The sequence below is a fragment of the Eupeodes corollae genome, chromosome 2 (assembly GCF_945859685.1).
Source record: "Eupeodes corollae chromosome 2, idEupCoro1.1, whole genome shotgun sequence".
Classification (NCBI taxonomy): Eukaryota; Metazoa; Arthropoda; class Insecta; order Diptera; family Syrphidae; genus Eupeodes; species Eupeodes corollae.
The window spans coordinates 3,456,437-3,480,424 of record NC_079148.1 but is presented as its reverse complement, the minus strand read 5'-3'; the positions used below and the strand labels follow the sequence as shown (position 1 = coordinate 3,480,424).

The 23,988-nt window shown below is 32.6% G+C and overlaps 1 protein-coding gene across 1 annotated transcript; it reads right to left on the bottom strand.

Annotated features, from left to right (window-relative positions):
• Positions 1-21,124: 21,124 nt before the first annotated feature.
• Positions 21,125-22,738, bottom strand: LOC129948518 (uncharacterized). The gene has a single exon (XM_056059554.1). It carries the CDS (start codon positions 22,736-22,738, stop codon positions 21,125-21,127), a length of 1,614 nt encoding a protein of 537 aa, XP_055915529.1.
• Positions 22,739-23,988: the final 1,250 nt, after the last annotated feature.

Here is a 23,988-nt window from a genome sequence, read left to right as displayed (position 1 = left end):
TCATCTTTCTAAAAATCTTTTTGACTGCAAAATTTTCAATCTGACAAATCATACCGATTACAAAAACTTCCTACGTCCAATTACAAATGCTCTTCAAAAATGTTAAGGACAATTAAAAGCGGTTTTAAAAGCACACATCTTTTTCTTTTAGGTATAGTTTAACTCATTTTTCTTTTAAGGTTAATGTATGAAAACCGAACACTTAAAACTAACGAGGATTTTTTTATAAAAATAAGTAAAATCTTAAAAGTTTTTGAACGTAATATCAAAGTAAATGATTATATTTTAATTTGAAAAGCCATCACGAATTTTATTGACAAAAAACTACTCTATGAATTTTCGTAGCCTCAAAAACCTAAAATATGTTTTTTTCTTTCAATAATAAAAGGTTACGTTTCAAAAACCTGGAATGAAAGTTTTTTTTTGTCAAGAAATTCGGGACGTTAAGCCATCAAGTAATTGCGTGTTGTTAATTGAACTATACGAATTGATTTTTATTAATTATACAGAAAGTAAATGACAATATTTTGTATATGGTGAAAAGCCAATGTTTTGATTCATTCTCAAGAGCAGAAAATAATTTGTACTTGAGACAAATAGGAACTATACATGACAAGTTTTGCATCCGTAACAAATTTGAACTCGAGATTTTAATCAAACAGGACATTACGATGTTAGAAAAGTCGAAAAAAAGTCAAAAGTCGAAAATTCGAATTTGCTCAAAAAACTAATCGATTTGTTTGTTTAATGTTTTTAATTTTTTTCTTAATTTGGCTTCTTTCAATATAAAAAAATATTTTTGTATTGCTTCAGAAGAGTTCCCCGATAGAACCCTTATTTCTGTTTTTATTTTCTCAAGAACTAATCAACCGATGTCATTATTTTTTCTGCTCAAACTCTTAAACAATCTCAATAATATTTGATGATCAAAATGTCATCGTTTTTTATTTTGAGTTTAAAAAATACTAAATTAACATATTACACATTACATAACATACTACTTAGCACATATATGTACATATTTTTACTAAATTGTATTGTAATTAAAAGCGGAATTTCAAAATTTTATATATAAAAATGAATTAAAAAGAAAAACGCTCCAACAATTTCCAAATGAAAATAAAACATTTTTAAATCAAATACTATTTAATTTTTTGAAAACAAACTTTTTTTGCAGGTACATTTTGAAATCTTATAATTTAATTTAACTTAGAAAACTGATATGTCAGTCTGTGACTGCGGATTTTTTAAAACTTTATCAAAAAATTCATAATAATGTTTTGTTTGATATAACAAAAATAAAGTCAACTTTTTCTTTTTACTCAAAATACTTGAGTTAAAAACGATTTCTTAACAAAATTTGTTACAAACAATGTTATGCATTTAATAAAATAAACTTGATTTCAATTTCCGTTTATATTGTCGACATTTTTAGTATGAAACCATTTTTTTTTTAAATTTTATCAGCATTTTTTTAAAAGTTTGTATTTCTGATAAATACAAATAGAGATAGGATTCTTATATTTTTCTTTATATTTTCTCGAAATATTCAAATGATATTTTTTCAGATTCTTTAAAAAAAAATTAATGACTGTTGGGTTTTATACAAATTTAAATAAACGTTAAAAACCATATTGCTTTTTTTCTTTAAAAAAAGTGCAAACTCTAGAATCAGAAAACCTAGGAAGCCCTGAAGTTTCTTGGTCTTGTCAGTCATGAACGTTGGTCCTTTTGGTAAGAACCGACAGCATCGACCGCATAAACTTCGACAAATACCTTGCATACCGTCGCTTCGGTAAGGTTTTACGAAGAACTTCCATTTGAATTCTGTCCATCAAACCTTTTTATGAACGGTGATATGAATTTGCACATTTTGCGATGCTGTTTTGAGTAAAAAATATCAAATTGACATCTTAGTATCTTCAAATTTCAATTAACAATTGATACTAAGCCTAAATAAGATTTAAAACCTTTTTTTTTATTTTTTTTATAGATTTTTCTAACTATAATTCTTTAAAAACAAATAAAATTAAATCCAAACTTGGACGATAATATCATTCGTTTGTTTTTCAAGATTTTCAAGTCAAATAACAATTTGTTCACATTTGTTATCATTTTAAATTTTTCTAAAAGAAACACAGCCAATTAATTTTTGTACAATTTTGGAAACGTTTTTCGTGACTAACAATTAAATAAAACAAAGCTTCACTAAGTTGCCTTTTTCTATAAAAAAAAACGGTCAGTTAACAATTTTTAAAATCCAAAGAAAATCTTCTATGCCACATATTCCAAACATAACTGTAAAGTAAGAATATTTAGCGTTGACGAAACTTTGATTAATTTTAAAAGTACGTTTTATTCATGTTTACACATAAGAAAACAACCATTTCATTTTCTATCCACATTAGTTGCCAACAACATCAATTACAAAGTTATTTAAGACATTTCATTATTAACCTAGACTTCATAAGTCATACTCAGACAAATAAATTAAATTTCTTTCAAAAACACAACCATCATCATCATAATCATGTAATTCGTAGGTGTTACATCAGATTAAATTGCATTTTTAATCAAACACCACCAACGCTACACTGCCAAAAAAAAAGTTCAACCAAAAACAAAAAATAGAAAAAGAAAATTCAAGTTATTTTCTTATGACAAAACAATGGCACAAAGTCAAGCTCAAGCACAAAACAAAACACCTTTATTCAAACACAAAAATACAAAAGGGGGTTTCTATATAACCTAATCATCATAATACAACCCTTAGAACTTCATGTCACGAAAAATAATAAACATATTTCGGTGTTTTAACTTTGTTGATCACACACAATTGAGACCGAGACGAACATGAAATTGCTTAAAGAAGCGAAAATTTACGTTCCAAAGATGCTGTAAATTTTTACGATATCTCCTTAACCCATCGTTGCTGGCTTGAAATGAATATGCCCGTGTCGTCGGCAGTATCGTGCTTGGGAATAATCTCGAGGATAAGCACGTCTTCTCTGTCATCGTCATCGTCCTCGGAGTCAACGCTGCTACTTGTCGTGCTCCTCTTAGTTTTTCGATCTTTCACCTTTGGCATCAGTTGAATCTTTAACCAGAAGAACATTTATACGAACTTCCTTTCTTCTGGTGTTGTTTTAAACAATTTAAAACCAACAACTGGGTTTGTTCCCGGCAAAACTTTAACTTTAACTTTATTCCCATAGCAATGTCAATATGGCAACAAGGCAAAAGGGTACACAACCTTACATAACTCTCTCAGTTACCTACTTTAAAATGTATATTTTTAAGGGCTCAACGCGAACATATAACTTTTGGTAGGAAGGTTAGTTCGGTACTTTTATCGAATATGAATTCAATGTTCATTGTGCCAGCAATTGGCTTTTATGTAGAGACACGCAAGACGCAACCCTTGTTATTCAACTTTCCACGATGCCTGAGGCTTCATGAGAGAAGTGAAGTTCTATGAAAGGACAAGAAACCTTTGAATTTTGAATCGCTCAAACACCCTAATTAGGAACTTGGGGGTTGGAAGGATAACTAAGTATTCATTTTTATATAATCTCAGTTGGGGACAAATGGGTGGGGATGGTTTGTCACTGAGACTGTATTTCATTGCTTTATGCATATGGGAGAGTACGCACATTAAAACTCGGGCATGTCGAGTGTCTGCTAACTGACAGGTGATGCCTTTAACTTCTTTTTATTATTATTATAACATTTTCCTTTATGCAGAAAAAGTTTATGAGAGCCACAAGGGGTCTTACAAGTTGCTGGCTCAGAAACAAGACACAAGACACATTCTTAGTCCTTTGGCACCAAAAGCAAAATGCGTATAGATGGGTCGAATGAACTTGCTTTTGTTGAATAAACCTTTAAACATCGTCCTAAGCAAGGTAATGACGATACTGACAAAATTAAATGCCCGTCTACTCAATTAGGCTCCAGATTAAGTCCACACATGTTTCAGATGCCAAAAAGTATATACTTATTGATAACAAGCTGAAATTAACTTCAAATTTGTCCTGGAATACAATACTTACCCTGAGGATCAAATAGAAGAACGAAAACAACTTTTAAGGGAGGTATTCGTGCTCGTATCTCTCAATTTCGGTAAAGTCGTGTATGTATGTTCGGCTCCATGGCAATTAATTATATACTTAATATTCTTTGTGTCATAAGAAGAAAAGGACAGTCGGATTATTAGTCTGTTTATTAAGGAGAAAATAAATAAAGCTAAATTGTGGGTCCACTAAACAACTGATGGTCTGAGTGAAAAGTTATGTCAAGTAATTAAGAAGTAATTATACCTTTAGATATATGTACGAGTATGTGTGTTACAAGTATAGTGAGGAAAGTAGAAATAAAAATGTTTCGTTCGTGTGGTAATTTTTGGCCAACGCCGACGATGCTACGATAAGGTGTATAGGTAGGGTCTAGAGATTATATCACATGGCACTATATAGAAAACAAAATGACCGGAAAAATAAATCTACCATTTAATTATTACCCAAAACGAAAGTTAGGTAAATTCTAGTTAAGTGGTTTTGGAGGATGGTATCATGAAGAGAAATTTTACTATTTTAGTCTCTAGGTGTGCAAGAGACGAGTTTCATTAAACTGTTCATTGTTGTTTTTTTAGAAAGTTTTTAACTTTAGGAGGATATTTATACAATATTAAAATGCGTCAAGTAGGCCTCTGAGAACGAGACGTTCGTTTTTGAGGTTGTTGACTCTATAAGAAGCTATTCGAAATACTTGAACCTTAACCTGATTGTTGTAAATTTTTTAATACATAATCTCGACATTTATGTTTCAGGATGAACTTATAAAATTTCAATATAAAGCTTTCTATAAAAATAGAAAGGTTTCGTCAAAAAGCTAAATTGTTGGATTGGGATCATACAAATCTACACAAAATCCAATTTTGATGATATTGGATATGGTCCTACCCTAAACTGTCACCTGAAGAATTTGGAATTGCTACTTTAAGAACATTTGAGCCCTATTTTGATATTGATTAAAAAGTGGATTTAAAGTTGAGGGTTTGAGAATAGGTTTTGAATTCCTGAGAAATGAAAGTGTGGTAAAGCATTCCACATTCGCGTAGTACGGCTTAAAAGAAAATCTCTTTACTTGACTTACTGCCATAGTTTGGCTTGAGGGTACTGATGAGGGTGAAGGTTGAACTGCTTAAGAGATGGAATTCAGCTAGTTTTTTCTCTAGAGCATAAACTGTTAAAATAAGGGTAAAAAAGTAAGAAACAAGAAATTTTATGGCAATCCAACGTAAAGGAACCAACAATGATATTATCAGCAATCAATTTAAATGCTCTACTTTCAATACTGTCCCAGAAACTTAAGTAAATTGTAGGAGGACTAGCCTAGAGATGGGAGCTATACTCAAGCCTTTGACGAATTTAAGTCTTGTTTATAACAGCTAGATAAGAAGGGGATACAAAATTCTTTCATCGCTTTAAGAAACCGAAACTCCTTGTGAAATTCTTGGCGACATCGCGTTTGTGATCGTTCCACAAGAGGTGGTTGGTGACAAACATACCAAAAATATCGAGGTGTTCAGTGTAATTCTTGGAAGCGACAGCTGTGGATAACGGCAAGGGGGATATATCTCGATTTAAAAATATAAGTTAGCATTCGGTTTTAGAAGTGCAAGATTCTAGTTTAGTTAGGAAATCCTTGATAAAAATGAGAAAGAGTGTTGGAGATAGAACAGACCCCTGGGGCACACCAGCATTTATTTTGTGCTTTTCAGACTTAAATCCATCCAACATTACTTTAATTGGACGATCAAAAAGGTAATTAATTATCCAATGATGGAGGGATTCATGAAAGGGTTTCTGTTCACCGAAAGTACGCAATTTTGATAAAAGGAATTGATGCCCTACTCTCTCCAACAGTGTGTAAGGATTTGATCCACTGCTCGGTGAGATGGACAATGGGATCACGAGTGGACCTCTTGCTGCAAAAGCCGTACTGTCGGTCATTAAAAAGCTTTTGGTCTTTGAGAAATTTCTTGATGTGTTAATTAATCAGAGGGTCGGAAAATAAAGGGTGTAGAAGATTTGCCTTTTTTGGGGGTCTGGCTGGACAAATTCTGTTTTTTATCCACTCGGAACGAGACCTGAGGAGTAAGACCAATGAACAACTACGCAGTGGTTTTGCCAGCGTTAAAGAATGTCTCTTCAGAGCAGTAGCAGGGATACTATAGTTTCACTAACGTGCTCAAGTACAAGCGGAATCATAATACTCACTGACAAATGACTTAAATTGATGTAATTTTTGGTAATGTATACATTTTGTCCGTCGAATATGGGCGTTGCAGGCCTTTCTAGCTTACTGGAACACCTTCGGGCTCTCCCTGAGTAGGGTAAGCAGTTAATTATGTCTGATGCTTTTAACCCTGCTCGGAATAAAAGTTCTAAATCCGAGGAGAATCAAATTTATGACCATATAAGCGCTGGTATCAAAGTCACTATTGAGGAAGTATAGGAACCAATTGAAGACCTTGAAATAATTACTGATACCGCCCCATATGGCTTTCTCGTATTACCAAACAGTTTTCTGAGGAGCTCTTTTATTAAACTGTAGTGTTTTGACACGAGAAATTTGAAGAAAGAACAGTAAAAGGGTAGTTATCAGGGTCAAAGGCATGATACAAGTCAAGAGGGGTTTTTGCTCTACCAAAGACTCGTTGAGTACCTTACTCAACAGAAACGTCAAAGCAGTTTGGAATTCTTAACTGTGAAATCATAAATAAAACAATCCAACATTCTCATGCACCTAAGAAAAACACCCTCTAAATAGTTGTAGATTATGAATCTTATTTATTTTCTTATCCAATGAAATTTTTTAAAACTTTGAGCTGAATACTAAAAACTTATTTATTGGAGTATTTAAAAAATGGAACATTAAGAAACCACAGACATTTTCCTCTTCTCCTTCTACCAGTACGATTTTTTTTAAACATTGGCCAATAAGTTCTGGTCGCCATTATGAGCTTCAAAAACGTTGTCAACACTTCCTTTTTTGAATATTTTGAGTTAGGTTTTTGAGAGAGTCTTTTTGAATTAAAATATAAATAGAACTAATAAAATGAAAACAATAAATACAATTTTGTCAAAGAACTTAAACCAGGCAAAATTGGTGGCTTTCGCTCTTATAGAGTTTCCATAAAATATTAACCAAAATTTGTGGCCAACAACGAATCCCATAACAACGAACAGGAAATCCCTACGTTTGAATACCATTTCCATAATAACTTAGATGCCACTAGAACCCAAAACTAAGTATAAGACTTTATTCTTCAAAGTGAAGTCGAAAAGCCGACAAAATTCACTCAACCTGTGGTATCGGTTGTGTGGTGTTTCAATTTGTTTACTGTTATTATGTGCTCAAGATTCAACCACACAAATTTATATATTCTTATATATAATTTCAAGATAGATAAACTTGCGTTGTATATAATAACTATACGCGAAATTTGCAGGGGTTAAAGTTAAACCACCGGAAAATATTGCTTGCACGAGGTTAAAGGAAATTTATCAGCCTTAGCCTTAAACAACTACCATAGCTTCACATATTATATAGATACCTCATTTTCTATGAATAATGTGTCTAATATTAGCGGTGGTTTCGACTCTAACCAAGGAAACTATAATATTGTGTGTTTTTTTTTTTTTAAATTATGATGCATGGCTGAATATCACGTCTCTCCGTACGCAACACAGTTTCTTTCAATTTGTAATAAATTCAATAAAATTAATGTTAATAAATGCGTTATTAAAAAAATATTGGTTTTGGAAAATTATCATTGTTGAGGTTGTTACAGTAAGTACGTTTTATAGACCTCTAGACTGTTTTTTTCTTTATAAAAGTAGCATTCAAATTCAATTGGCATAACTTTTGTATCATTAATTTATATTAATGTATTTTAAAAACTTCTGCATCTTGAAATATCGCTTTAAACTAAAAATGTTATGTTTTGTACAGATAAGCAAGGGAAGAATGAATAAATATAAAAAAAATTCGATCAAAACGCAAATAAATTTTAAGGATTTATTAAGATATAATAGGAAGTTTATTAAAAAGAAAAAGAGTAGTTGTTGTAGTTGTTCTGCTATGTCTTTAATTATCGTTTCTATGCGGTGCATCACATTATTTCGAGACAGCTATAAACTTTGAGTAGCTTTTTTAATTTCGTTTTTGTTTTTGAAAATCACGAACAGCGAATCTGAAACTGCTTCGAAGATTTCCTTGATGTATTCTCCATCGGAAAAAAGTTTGCACTTTTGTGCAATTCTGAAGCTTACTTGGAAAGAAGCTTCAGTTGCAGCTTTACGCTGCTCAATTGGCCCAAAAAACATGTTTTCTTGGATTTTTAATTGCGATTTCAATGTTTGCAATTTACTCTTTCTTGTTTCACTGTTAATTAAAAATTCACTTGATATTTACTATGCATTGTGTTAAAATGTCGCTCTAAATTTTCTTTTTTAGGTATGGTCAGAGATGTATTGCATATTAGGCAGCAACATTTTTCTTTCATCATAATAAAGAAGTAGTTCAGTTCCCATTCTTGATGAAAATGATACGTTTTTCATTTCTTTTAAGCACATTCATCAAGGACCTACAACAAATCGGTATAAATAACGAGCACGAGCTTCCCCTATTGTAGGTATTAACGAAATTTTATTACGTTTAGTAATAGGTAGAATTAATGAGGGGTTCGTTTGCAATTGTAACAATATAAAAAAAATATTATCTTACTTTATTTGATAAATCTTCAAAAGCATTTTATTCCTTATTTGATGTTCCTTTAGCGTTTCTTTTCAACCAATTATCCAAGGCGTATGTACATGTAGGTATCTTTGGCGCGCGATACAGTCTAATCGTGGCGGGGTCAATCCGTCAACTTCTTTAATGTCCTACAGTTGTTCTATTTGCATCTCATGGTTTGTATGAATATTCCAAAGTTTTTAATATTTTTTCACCTTTTAAGAGAGAAGAGATCGTCTCTTCTACAAATAATTCAAGACCAACATAAGACAAATTGGGTTTCAGTGAAACAAACGAACAGCAATTAATTTCTATATTCACACATATATAGATCGATTTAAAACCATTTCAATCCATTGATTAAGCCCGTATCTTTCTGTTTTTAAAAATTATGTAGTTTTTACTTATCAAATGTCAAAAAATTACAACTTCAATATTGATAGCTACTCAAAAATCGTGTTTTTAAAAATGAAACCTCTTATTAAAAAATCTTAAATTATCTACGTTATTATATACTTCTTGACATTTAGGAAAGAACAAAACATTGTTTGTCAAAAAAACAAAAAAGAAATACTCATTTGAAAAAGTTTAATATCAAAATAAATACTAGCCCTTATATAAGTTCATATAATAATACCCTTTGAAAGACAAATAAATATTTTGGGTTTGAACTTTTAGCTTCTATGATAGTCTTCTTGAACTTTTTAACTATAAAATGGAAGAAAAGTTTTGTTTAATTAGGTACCACATTAGTAGACGAATAAGATTCAAGTAAATATAAAAAAATACGATGTTAAATGCTAAAATAAGCTTATTATATTATTTTTGTCCTTTTTGAAACTCATCGTCTCCCTTTGAAACCAAACAAAAACAAAAAGACTCGCCTTCAAAATTATTCATTTTTTTCAATCTAAAGAAAAACTAAAATTTTAAGCAAAAATTTGAAGATGTCCTTGACAAATCAACTTGAAAATAGGTAACCAAAAAAGGGTTTTTATTTTCCAATAAGCACTACCTTAACGCTGAAAAAAAAAACAGAATTTATATCTTTTTTAAGTGGGAATGAATCTTATGCTCTTATTTTGAATATTCAATTTAAATTTAATTTTTAAATTGCGAAAATGTTTCATGTTTTAAATATTTCAGAATACCTCTCTGTCGTCTTTGAGCAGTCTTGGTGCTGGTGTATCCTTTTGCAACATTATAGAATCATTGATGATGCTTAATTGCGATATGCTTTATTCAGAAACTTTCTGGAGAGGGTTTTTGGTTTCACATGATTGCAGTTTACCTTCACATTATATACCTTGTGATCCGTGAAGTAAGATGAGGTGTTTCAAGACTGAAAGGTTGCAAGATGTGAAATCAATACCATTGATGAATGGTCTTGGTCATAAACAAAAGCAATGAAGTTTGTATAGACGATTTTAAGTTAATTACTGCCACAAAATTGAATTCCAAGAAGTGTGCTGGTTCATTAGATGTATAAATCCTTATTTGTTTAATTTATATCTAGTGCAGGTTACGAGTAGAATTTCATGACTTATAAAGTATTCGATACAAACAAATTTCAAGTTAATAAGAATTTGTTTTATTTTTTAAACTATTTGGCACCTGTATCTTTATTAGAAACGCTTGTATTCTGTTCTTTGTCAGAGATTTCTGAGAATTTTTCATATACAACTTTGAACCCCATTCGATGAAAACCATTTCTCGGAAGTTTGTTATGTACGAATTTTGAAGCAAATAGTCACTTGAACTTAAACTTTTTCTGTGAAAATTAAAAAAAAAACTAAAAGTTTACAACCATAAGGTATTAAGTTGAAAGTTATAAAAGCTGACGATGTTATCACTGGGATCAAATTTTAAACAAATTTGAGGGAAAGCACTTCATCCATTCAGGGTCCAATAGCATCTGTTGTGGGTAAAGGTCGGTTTCATCTTAATTTCGCAAAGTATCTCCAAGCTTTATTATCAAATATTTATTTAAACTTAATTTTAAAATTTGTAAACCATTTTTAACGTTTCAAGAACATCACAAGGCATCCCTTTTTTAAAGTCTTTCGTTTTTACTTTTCACGAATAAAATTCGCCATATCCAGGAAGCTTAACGCACAATTTTATAAATCCAATATAATGCATACTTTTTATTGCAAAACTAATTCATTACATCTACTTAACTTGTTAAATGTCCTTTCGTCCTTTTTTTGTTTTTCTCTCAATCTCTGCTCTCCGTGCACAAGGAGAAGAATATTTTATATTTATCTGAGCCAGAGTCAAGTTTAATCAGACATAACCATTTATTTTATTGGCCTTAATGGGGATTCATTAGCACTGAGAGAGAGATAGATAGAGGGGTAGGCTTTGTACATAAGCATCTACCCATAAATAAATGAGAAGCAATACTATAATAGGCTTCTTGGAAGCTAAAGCGATAGTCAAGTCAGCTGGGTTCGGTACATTGTTGGATGATTCCATGGACCATGGGAAAATCATTAATATTAAGGCAGAGAAAATCGACTTATGTTTTTGTTGAGATTAATAAACTTTTATAGAATTACAACACTCTTCCAGTTTGATGGCAAAATGCTATTGAATGTACTTTCTGTCAGTCTCAGTCTTAAAGTCTTAGAATTTTTTCTTTTTGTTGGGCTCTAATGAGTTTTTAATGAGAAAGTCAATCTTGTGTCAGATGTCTAATGCGTTGATATATTTTGTGAAAATTATCATCATTTATATTATGGAACAATAATAATTATGTAAGGGTTGTAGTATTTTATGCCAAAAGTTGTTTTGTATAGTTTTTGAGTCTTGAATTGAAATTCTGTGCTCATCAGGAGCATTTGAAAATGACACCATTGAAAAATCTAAATGTTTTCTGCAGTTTTTATTTTTAAACAGCGCACATGTTAGGAACATTTCAAATAATTGTCAGTTCGCTAAAATCTTGTTTACATGTGATTTGTATATTTTAAATTGTTGTAGCCTACATTTCAAATACTTTTGTATCGGGTGCTACCAAAAGTCTATCCTCGCTTCCAAAACCTGAATAATTGAATTTCGAGTTTATTCTTTTAGAATCTTAAGAATTTTTTTTTCGAAATTCCATATCTCAAAAACGGATAAATGCTTTTATAACCAAATTCAAATGTAAATATTAATTCGATGCGTCTTCATATTCTAATTACTTTTGATAACATTGCAGTTTCATATTTTTAACATACTTTAAAATTTTAGAAATTTAATAATACAAAAAGAAAATCTGATAGCTATCCAGTAAATTTTACTTATTATAAAGATAACTTAGATAGTAGGTACTCCAAAAATTTATCAGGCTTTTGCTTACAACATTCAGCAATTTTTCATTGACACTCTTGTAAAAAAGAAGATAATGTCTTTCTATACTTACAAGACTCTCAAGGCCACCTAAAATAATGTCCAACTGACAATACAGAACATTTTTTTTTCTACCAGCATTATTTGAACTTACTTAAAAATGATTATTCCTCTGGACCAGACGGAATTGCTACAAAATCTAAATCTATAAAAGTATCTTCCCTTCTTCTTATATTTGAACTACATATTTCTAAGCTCAAATAAATTTAAAGCAGAGCTCAAATAAATTTACCAGTCTAATATTACTAATTATAGACCAATTTCTTAACTGCTGTGTGTTCTTAAACTTTTAAACAATTTTTGTATGATATTTTACATTTTAACTGCAAGAATAGTATGCAATAAAAGATTTGCTTTTATGCAAAAACATTCGACTTGCACTTTTGCATAGTTGCTATAATACCCTTTAACTCGGTTATTAACTCGACTGCATTTACACTGATTATTTGAAGGCAATAACTTCATCACATTTAAGCTGAATCTAATTGGGATTCCTCTGAAGTTTATCACAAGGAATTGTTCTTATCTTCAATATATTCCCATGCTCTCAATGACTTAAAGACTACTAAAAGTACCTTGGTTCTTATCTTTATTTCAACTACCTACACCATTTTCTCTACCAAGAATATTTGCATAAAACTATTACCTTATCAACGATCCTGAATCCTTCTTTCGACCAATTGCTAAATTTTCTCAAATTTAAACATTTTTTTATAGCATTCTATATGAACTCCTCACCTACCTTTGCAGATCCCTAACTACCCAAGCACATCACTGCTTTTAAAAAAACCGATCTAACACCACAAACCTTGTAGATTTCTTTTCATTCAACTTAAGAGGCTTAGACAACGGAAATGAAGTTGATATGGTTTTACAAAATGTCTCTCAATTTTAATAGTCTTCAAACTCTACTCCTTAGGTTTTGAATTTTTTTTCCTTAAATGGATTACTACTTACCATGAAAATCCTGAATATTCTGTCCGATGCTCTGCTCCTTACAATCTTATTCCAGTCACTAATGGTATTCCCCAAGGTTGTCATTTAGAGGCTCTCTTCTTTATCCTTACAAATGCTGAAATGGTCATTAAATATTGTCAAATATCCGTTAGCGCTTCAAAATCATTGGAACTCAAGAAGACGTAGCTTTCTTCTGGGCACCAAAAATTGCCCGACAGTGACCTCGTAAACACATTATAACAGCTCCCCTTAATTACATAAAACTAAAGGGATTTCCGCTTTTTATATGACCGTGAATTGAAATTTCTACTTTACAATGATGAAAATAATTAGGCATTAGGTTTTGTTAAAAGATATTCGAAGGAATTTTCTAGACCTAACGTGACCCTTTCGCTTTACATGACGTTTTTCCGATCTCTTCTTGAATATGCGACTCAGGTTTTATCTCCACCCTAACGATATACACATATCAAGAATAGAAAAAGCATCCAACGAAGATTTATACCTTCCTCGGGAAAATTCTTTGATCTTACCCCCTTATCGTGATTGCCACCGTTTGTTCAAGCCTTAACTCATTACAGGAAACGAGAGAAATTGTTCACATACTGTTCATACTGTACAATTATTACACGTGTGGAGGTATAAGCTAAGTAGCTTAAGACGACTTCTAAAATAAAAGATTGTCGACTATACGTATTCTAAAATCCACTTTTATTAATATGTACGTTTGTATAAAAGGTTAATGGTTGTACTTATAAGACGTGTGTATCGCAGGAGATCAGCCTAGAGATTGTGACTTTAGCTACGATTTCGTTCGGAGGCGTCCGTGCTGAGAATTATTCCCGCATTGATGATTGGATGTGACAGTAGTGTTGCTACTGCCAAATCGGAATTGCATTGCTTTAAAGCAAGTTCGGCTTCAGCTGACCACGTGATAACAGATCTGTCATTTTTTGTATTGCCGCTGATAAGTGCTTGAAAAATCATCTGTTTGTTGGCTGCTCATAGTAAGAAACAGATGTAAGAGTTTAATATGGCTAAGAACTTTTCAATTCCTTTTAACTTTAATAACTTTTATTTCGCTGACAAGAGGCTTTATTCCATCGCCATCGATCTTATAGCCCGAAAATTCCAGCTCCGATTGGCCAAAAACGCATTTCGATGGATTGGTTGTAAGACTGAGACAAGTCTTGGAAGACTTGTCTCAAATGATTTTTGTTTTCTACTTTTGTGGACGAAGCAATGCAAATATCATCGATGTAAGGAAACGGAGAACTTGATAAATGTTGGGCTTGTAAGTTTGCGATGCATTCAGAGCCCATCCGTCTTAAAAAAAAAAACTCCATTAACCCAAATGGTGTTGTTATTGCAGTCTTTGGAATATCACAAAGCTCACTGATTTTTGATGGAATGCTTGCAGATCTATCTTGGAGAATATTTTTGGGACGTGCTATATTTTGGAAAAATTCTGGATAAACGGTATCGGGTTTGCTTTCTTGATCATGTTCATAGGGCTGGACCACTGGGCTGGGGGTCGACAAAAACCTTTTTCTATCAAATACTTGAATTCTGATTGAGCACCTTTGTATTTTGTCTGCACCGAGGTGACGTGGACGAGCAAACACTGCTTTGATCCTGGGGTGTTAATCGGATTCCTATTTATGTTCACGAGCTCTTGAAAATTTTGCTTTTATAGTTAACTCTGAGTCGCTGTCGGGTGACGTATTTGCTTTAGCTTTAAGTTGAGTTGTGCTGTCAATTAATCGGTTGCCTTTGAGATCGATGAGCAGTCCAAAGTTACAAATAATATGAGCTTCTATGATCGGCCGTGTAAATGAAGCATGTTGTTATGGTTATCTTTGTTTTGTCACGAAAGTTCGAATGCGGCCTGTTTGAACGATGTGCACTCTGACTATGGCGACCAACATTTTCTCTAACTCTTGACATTTTCATTATCTTATGCAGCTGGGAACTGAGCTGTTGCACTTGCTGTGAAAGTGACGTACTCGTTGTCGATGGAGATATTTTCATTACTTTTTCGGTTTAGACAAAATTGTAAGCTCCTAACTTAATGCTTGTCAAATTGCGGGAACCTGAGGTGGTAATCTCTACAACCATAAAGATTTAAGAAATTATGCATCTATTTGATTCACGCCAAGAATTCGTAATTCGTTTAGAAGTTCAGATAGATCTAATAGTGTATTCAAAAAAGCGCTATTAATGGCGTTTTTCTTTTATAGTTTAGAGCTGAGCATTGAACAGAGTAGAGTTCTGAGTAGAGTGTCTTCAGAGCTCTCTGATTTAATTATGAAACAACTTGAGCACTATACTGTCATGATTTGAAATTTCAAATGTCATATTGTCCAACGTAAATATTTGGTAATTAAGAAAAGAAAGACTAGTTTATTGTTCAACAAAAATGGATACAGCAATTATTTTAAGGGAAGTATTTAGTTTGTTTTTTGATCATGAAGATAAAGAAAATACTGTGGAAATCAATTCATGGTGAATTATAAAAATGAGAACTATGCCGAAAAAGTGGTGCCGACATTCTGCGACAAGACTTTCAAACAACATTTTCGAGTGAATCCTATTTTTGTAATATCACTTCAAGCCCTTCTATTTTTAGTCAACCTGCTTAAATGTTACCTTAACGTCGAATTCTCCGTAAATATTTGAACAATTTTCTGAAAAAATGTTTTTTTTTGGGCGTCTGTTTGAAGGCGTTTAAAATTGTCTTTAATCAAATTAATTAAAAAAACAGTCAGCGTTGCTCTATTTCACGATAGAAATAAATTTGATTCATAAAAATGCTATACGCAATTAGTCTTGTCTAAATAATCTTACTTTCTGCACTAGAGCGGCCAACCTCTTCCACCATTTTCATTGTTTTGACGATGATTTTTTTTAATTTCACGGCTTTCAAATATCAAATGGTTTGTGTTCAGCATTTTACTCCGTTTACTCTGATATTTTTTTCTGAGCTTTCAGAGCGCGCTCTTGAATATGTTCAGCACTAAAAAAAGAAACACGAATTTGAAGCTCTGAACGATCTCAGTTCAAAGAGAAACACAATTATTTTTTTGAAAGTTCGAGGTCTGCTCTGAACTAAAAAAGAAGAACGCCGAAGATGTTGAAATTTCTTATAGTTTGAAAACCTACAAAAACTGTTTTAACATTGAATTAAATCTTTTTTATTATGTTTTATTAGGCTCTTTTAGTCTTTTTGTTTTTGGAATGCGAATAAATAAAAAACTTTATTCCATTATTTTACCCAAATCGTTTAAGATTTTGGGCTCTTGTTTCTAAACTTGATCTTGATAAAAATGTGGGTTTTGTTAAACATTTTGTCTATTAAGTTAGGTATCTACTTGCCTTTTGTGTAAACTAAAAGTTTAAAACTTTTAAGTTCAAATTAAAGAACATTATTTAAAAAAAATTAAATACTTAATTTCAATTATATTTAAATGCAAGAACGTACGATGCACTATTCCATTTTATTTAAAATTTTGTTTGAATATTTTTATATAGAACAAAACATTTTAACCTGATAGCTATTTGTTGTCACTTAACAAACACCTTCTGTCAACAAATTGCTAAATTGCCAACATAAAAATGTATATGAACTTTGAACATTATATAGAATCTTTGTTTTTGGCGGTTTTCCATTATTTGCACACATGCTGGGATAATGTCAACATTTAAACGATGAATAAAAATGTAATAGAAATAAAATGGATAAAATTTATGATAATGATTTTTCACCACACAAAACTCAGCATAATTTTTGTTAGTCGTTATAAGGTTTCTCTTGATAAATCTAAAAAAAGAAAAAATGTATGATACAAAAACGATTTACATAAATAACGTGGGTAAACTATGAACATTTTTCTTCAAAAACAAAACAACAACATTTGAAATGTTAAAAACGCTTTTGTTTTTTTTTATTAAGACCAAAAAATCGTTAGGTCCAGATGCTGCTGTGGATCCCAAAAATAGAACGTCTCATCAAGAAATACTATCTGTTCCGAATATTTAAAGTTTTTTTTTTAATTTTATTTCCTTTCAACGTTGTTTTCAAAAAAAAATATATATATAAATTTATTCTCCTTGAGTGTAGAAATGTTTTTGCTCCTCGCTATAGATCTCCAACGTGACATTTTGATGGTTTTTATTGCGATTTTGTCACGTTTTTAGTAAAAAGAGATAATTGAAAAATATTCCAACAGGCAATGGCGTATTCGAGTGTATGACCTAGTGAATTTTTTAGGATATTTTCAGGACAGTGTCAGACGTCAGGATATATTGTTATTGAATATATTTGTGGGGTTAGGGTAATGGGTTATAGGCACCAGGTTGAAAACAAAATAATAAATATAACAAAAAAGTAAATTATATTTACAATTCAGTTATTATATTATACCTACTTTTTATGTACGATACTTATGATAGAATGTCACGTCGGTCGGTAAGGCTCAAAAATTATGCATGCTTTATATTGAACTAAAAAGCAATATAAATCATATCATACGCATGATAGAAATATATAATTTTTGTACAGGTATAAACATACAATACATATTTTTTAAAACTGCAAATACTTTTGAAATCCATAAAATCCAATACCACATATGATCCAAGTTTTAGAATCTTAGGTAATAAAAAGTAACAACCATGGAAGGAAGGTGGCATGAACTGAACAGTTGTTTAGACCATAAAGTGCCAAATAACTGTCGTAAATAAACCGCGAAGACAAAAATAAATTCCATTGTTTCTGAAGAAAAATATAATAAACTCAGTTTTTGTGGAACTTATTACCCTTTCATGGCGTTCGGAGGCGTATGTGAAACATTTATTTCTTGTATTATTACGAGCATTACAAATCACAAGGATGAAACAAAAAGACTGTAAATGCTTTTCGTTCTTATAATGTGTTGGATATTTTGTAACCGGAAAAAATTACTATCTGAAAAATAACGTTCTTTCCCATATGAAAATTACTTTACTTGAAAAGGGTAAAAAAGGTGATGTGGACATTTGCAATTTTTTTTGAAAAAAAGAGAGTTTTTCTAAATTATTAATTAGTACTTTCTAATCATACTTTTACGAACACTAAAAAAAAGGGATAAGGTGTGGATGGTATAACAACTAATTCACCACCTGATTTTTAATGCTTTGCTCAAATAAGCTTCTCGTTTTTCAAATCATTCACAATAGCAACTTGGCCCAAAAACAGGTTTCTTTTTCAATATTCTTCTCTGCATAGAATTCGTTTTTTTAAAATATCATTAAAATTGTTTCAATACTGGCCGAAAATCCGCTATTTTGGAATTATTATGGACAGCGAATCGAATATTCGACTGAAACCGAACGTTTTTGAAATCACTCATTTCGAGAATACCATTTCAATATTCAATGTTAAAGCCAACCTGGTAGAAAAAAGCTATGTTAACCAATTTTAACGACGAAATTCACTCATCTTTATTTTTCTTTGTACTGAATTTCTCGAACGTTCGGTCAAAGTCGAACATTTGATTCGCTTCTCGTAATGAGGGCCAAAGGCAGTTATTTTATTTGCTGATAGAATAGAATTTGGGGGCGGCTATCTAATCAAACGCTTTTAACATCTTTAGCGTTTTTTGGAAAACTATGATTAATTATTCAAATAAAAGCAAAGTAGTTCTTTTTAATACTGTTTTAAATATTCGTATGAAAAGTCTTGAAATTAAATTGAATTAAATTATAGTAATCAATGGGATTTGTTGAAAAGAATCTAAATCGAAGGTTCCTAGAGAGATGTATGCGTGTTTTCTATACGTTCTGCATACTTAAGGCAATTTAAAAAAAGAAAGGGAAGTCTTAAACTTTGATAAAATGTTAATAACAATCTTCATTGTAAGATACATAAGTAGTTTGAAGACCATATTTTTCTTTGTTTTTATAATAGGTACTTGAGTCGAAAAATATTTCTTATCAGATATACAAGTTTTCAGTTGAATTTCTCTCTAATATTAATTTAAAGCACCAATATTTTGCGTATGAAAACATGATTTGGGTTCATTATTTTTTGTATTTCCAAAATTTTGATTCGAAAATCAATTTTTAGGAACTTTGGTAGAATTTGTTTGTAAGTTTAATTTCTTTTATAAAAAAATATAGATGCGATTTTTCTGAGAACATTATTTTTCGTTAACAACAAAATTTAGGAACGAATGATATCATTTTGGCCAAGAATCATTTTTAAGAATTGTTTGTATTTTTTTTCGATTTTAATTTAAATGGATATGGACTGCCCTTTTAAAAAAGATATTTGAGCCGAAAACCAATTTATACCAACAATGTTTTTTTTAAATAAAATAAAAACCTAAACTAAAAAACTAATAAAAGTTAAAGTTAATTTTTTCGAATGTTGAAAACAATATTTCTTATAAGTTAAAATTAGTTGGAAGCCATATTTTTAAATTTTTAAGGTAAAACATTTTTTTTCATTTTTTTTGATTTATAAAAAAAAGTTAATATGAAATTTTGAATTACAACAAAATTGTTATTATGTGCTGGAAAAAAACACACAGCGTCGCTTTGAAGAATGGTTCGTGTATCTTACCCCTTAAACATCTTACTTTCATAAATGTTCTGCCTATCACCTGCAACGCCACCTGTTTCGTTTGCAAGCAAGTGTCTGTGACATCTGTCCTCTCATAGCGTCTTCACCAGGAAGATATTCCTGCGGCGCTGTGTGTTTTTTTCCAGCACATAATAACAATTTTGTTGTAATTCAAAATTTCATATTATGTGCTTCTCGAAAAACACACAGCGTCGCTTTGAAGACGTGTTTGATATCTGCTGGTGATAAGGCACAAAACGCTATGTGAAAAAGTTTGTATTTTTATTAAAAAATTTAACCAAAAGTAATTCATTTTATTTAGTATTTTTTTTTTTTTTTTTTTTTTTTTTTTTTTTTTTTTTTTTTGTTAACATAAATAGGTATTAATTAAAATATAATAATCCAGAATACATTTCTAATCTGGACGAAAATTCGAAAATAAAAGTTTCGATTTATTTCCATCTTTCTTTTGTATCTCTTTACAATAAAACTTCTTAAATGTATTTTCACTTTTCCAATTGCCTCTGGCAAGTATATCCTGAATAGAATGATTTTGTTCCCATCTGGCTGAAGCTATAGCTGATCTGATGCTTCCCGGTGATGCCTCAATACCGGCATCTCTGAGAACTGATCGAACCCATCCACCTATAACAGTCCTAGATGCTGGTTTTGGATCACCTGTTAAGGTTATAAAGAGATTAGACAATCCGTTTATCTTTGTTCTTCTTTTTTCCGAAACAGATATGAGCTTATTAATCCAAAATACTGGACAGACATTTTGATTAGGATGCTTGGATAAAAGCCACCCGGACTGCCTATGAGTGGAAGAATCCGTTTTGGATCCAAAAACTGGCCACAATATTACATCCCCATCCGCTGAAGACATATTATCTTTTGAAATCCGCAGTAATGTTAGATCGTGCACCCTGCGACCTGATGCTAACAAGAGAATTGTAGCTGTTCTTCTAGATGCCTCAAACAATGTATTCTTAGCATTGGATGAAGCCAACCAGTCAAATACAATCTGGGGATCCCAAATTGGCCATTGTACTTTCCTCGGTTGAGCAGATGAAATTGCTTTGAGCACTTGTTTAACCAAAATATTTTCCGAATCTTCAGGTAACTGGACACAGAAAGTAGCTATGGCTGACTTATGAACCAAAATCGTACTGTACGATAGATTTTCGTCTAAAAACAAATGCGCTAGAAACCTCGCAATGTGTTGAGATTGTGGTGAATTCGGATTTACTATATTTTGTTCGCACCAGTCTAACCATCGTTTAATTGCTGGATAATATGTATTTAGAGTAGAACGCCTCCAGCTTTCATTGAAAAGTTGTTTTTCAGGAATAGACCATTTGTCTATTAGTTTGCCCCACCTCCAACTAACCAAGCCTGAAGGGCTAAACGGTCTACTTGAGCTGGTGGAAGGTTGGTTGACACATCCACTAAAACTTTTTGTAGATTTTCTATTTCCATTGGATTTGCTAGGGCTCGTGACTTCAAATCGGCCATCCAAAACGTTTTCTCCCAAACTGGTGCCACTATAATGTAGCGCCCTTTTGCCAAATTCCAGTGGTCTAATACCCTTGGCATTAAATTGGGCGGTGGAAATATCCAACCCAGTCGAAAGTCCCACTGATGGCTGAAGGCGTTTGAGAAGAGAGCTAATCGATCTTTGCAGTCTAATGAGACGTAGCTGTTGACGACGGTTGTTTCTGCAGACGCGAACAAATCGACGTCTGGAGTACCCCAAAGATTGAAAATTTTGTTTGTTGCCGGAGACAACAGGTGCCACTCTGGCGGACGCTGTCCCCGAGACAGATTGTCCGCAATGCAATTGTACCTCCCCGGAAGGTATTGTGCTGACAGACGAATCTTCAAACGGTCTGCCAGAATCAATAATTTTCGTGTTAGTGCCAGTAGACTTAAAGAGTGTGTTCCTCCTTCTTTTCGAATGTATGCTACCAATGTTCTGTTGTCTGACTGAACAAGAATGTCGGCATTCCTCAGATGATGTTTTTCTGCGCTCAGAGCCGCATAAACCGCATACAATTCTTTTCGGTTTGAATGCCACTTTTTTTGTTCCTTGGTCCAGCCGCCCGACAACAGTTTTTCGTCTATCTGCGCTCCCCAACCTGTGTCCGCTGCATCCGTTGTCAAGAAATTGGTGTACGGCTTTGGATGCAAGTCTGACTTCATGTGAATGGCTCCGCGCCACCATCTTAAGTCGACAACTACTTGTGGTGGAGCTCTTTGTTTCTTTAATGGCTTTCGATTGAAGCGGCGACAAAATATTTGCAATTGACGACAGTACAGGCGACCTCTTGGAACTACAAACGTTGCGAAATTCAATTGGCCTAACAATTTTTGGACTTGTTTCTGGCTGTGGAGCTGTTTGGTCAAAAAGATTTCTATTGAATGCAATATCTTTTCTTTTTTCTTTTTTGAGAGAGAAATTGTACTGACCATGGTATCCCATGTTACTCCCAGATACTCGAGTTTCTGCATTGGATTTAGTACCGCTTTTTGGTAGTTTATCCACCATCCCAAGAGTTCCAAAGTATTCACAACCTCCGCGGTTTGTGAAATTAATTTCTTCTTGTCCTGATGGGCAACCAAAAAGTCGTCTAGATAGACTAAAACGCGAATGCCACGCTTTCGAAGGATCTCCGCGATCCAATTCGTTAAAGCGGCAAATATTTGAGGAGATGGAGAAAGGCCGAATGGTAGAGCAGTCATTTCCAGTATCTCTTCGTTGTAAACTAGCCTTAGAAAACAACGATGGCTCACTGATATAGGAACATGGAAGTATGCTTGAGATAAATCGATTTTTACCATCCAGTCGTGTTTCTGGAGAAACTCTGGGACTACTGCATGGGAAATTAGTTGAAAATGCTTTGTCTTTATATAAGAATTCAGACCTCGAAGGTCGAAAATGGGACGAAAACTTCCGTCGCTTTTTTGAACAAGAAACATTTTGGACAAGAAACTTGGCCCTGCAATGTTCGGATTTTCCAATATATGTTGAAGCTTCAGCTCGTTTATTAATTTCGTCATATTTGGAGAAGTAGTGGTTGAAAATTTTTTTATCAATGCCGGTGTTGGAAAGTTTAAGGGGGGCTTGCAGCAAAACGGAATTCGAACACCAGAGATGATTTTCATTATAAAATTGTTTGCTCCCAAAGAAAGCCAATTTGTCCGAAATTCCTGAAGACAGCCCCCCTTGAATGATTTGTTTTGATCGTCACTTCTTATCTCTTGTACGAAAGGAATTATTCTTTGAATCCCTTTTAAATTTCTTTGGAATTGCTTTGCCTCTGTTTGATGAGCGAAAATCATTACGAAAAGTACGAGATGAATGAAAAGTATTTGGAGACGGCTCTTGGAAATTCGTATTTCGCTTAGTTTCTCTCTTATCTTTTAAGTAAGTGGGCGGATTAAGCCACATAGATGTACCACCAAGCGAATTGATTATTGAGCCCAAATTGGTCTGATCGAAAAGATGTTCAGCACTTGGAGGTACTTTTCGCAATGTCGACTGCAAGTTTTTATTTCCCATTTCGGATAGAATGCGCTCACGTCTAACCTCGACGCACTCAGCCCTTTTTCCGCATACTACTTGTAACATTTGTTCCATAACTTTATAGTTTTCAGAACTCGGACCAAATAATTGTACAAACTTATCCAGTAAGTTAGAAGGAGTTAACTCACTTGAAGAATTATTTGCCCAATTAATTATACATTGTAAACCTGATCGCATTAAATCCTTCGAATCCAGCAAGCCATTTGTCAGGCCTGCCATTACTCTTTCAGTCGATGCTAAATAATCTTTTCCCCTATTCAGATGACATAACTCATTGTTGACTTTTAATTCGATAAAGCCAGGAGTAGCTAAGAAACCCTGGAGCGACTTAAAGTATTTAACATCTTTCCATGAATCAGACAGAAAATGCTGGAGCTTAATCAGGGACTCCACTTTAGCATGATGTGCTTGCTTAATAGCATATTTGTTGTCGACGCTGGTTTTTGCCTCACCAAAATCAAGCATTCTTGTCTGAACAGGATCAATCAAGAAGGGTGTATTGCCACCTCTATCTCTACTTGTTGCTGGTAAATTCGATTCGTTCCATTCACCCGAGGATGGAAATTGTTGAGATGTTATAATATTAGTTAAATAACTTACTTGATTAAACAGAGCCTCAATCCTTGGATCTTGTTTTGCTCTT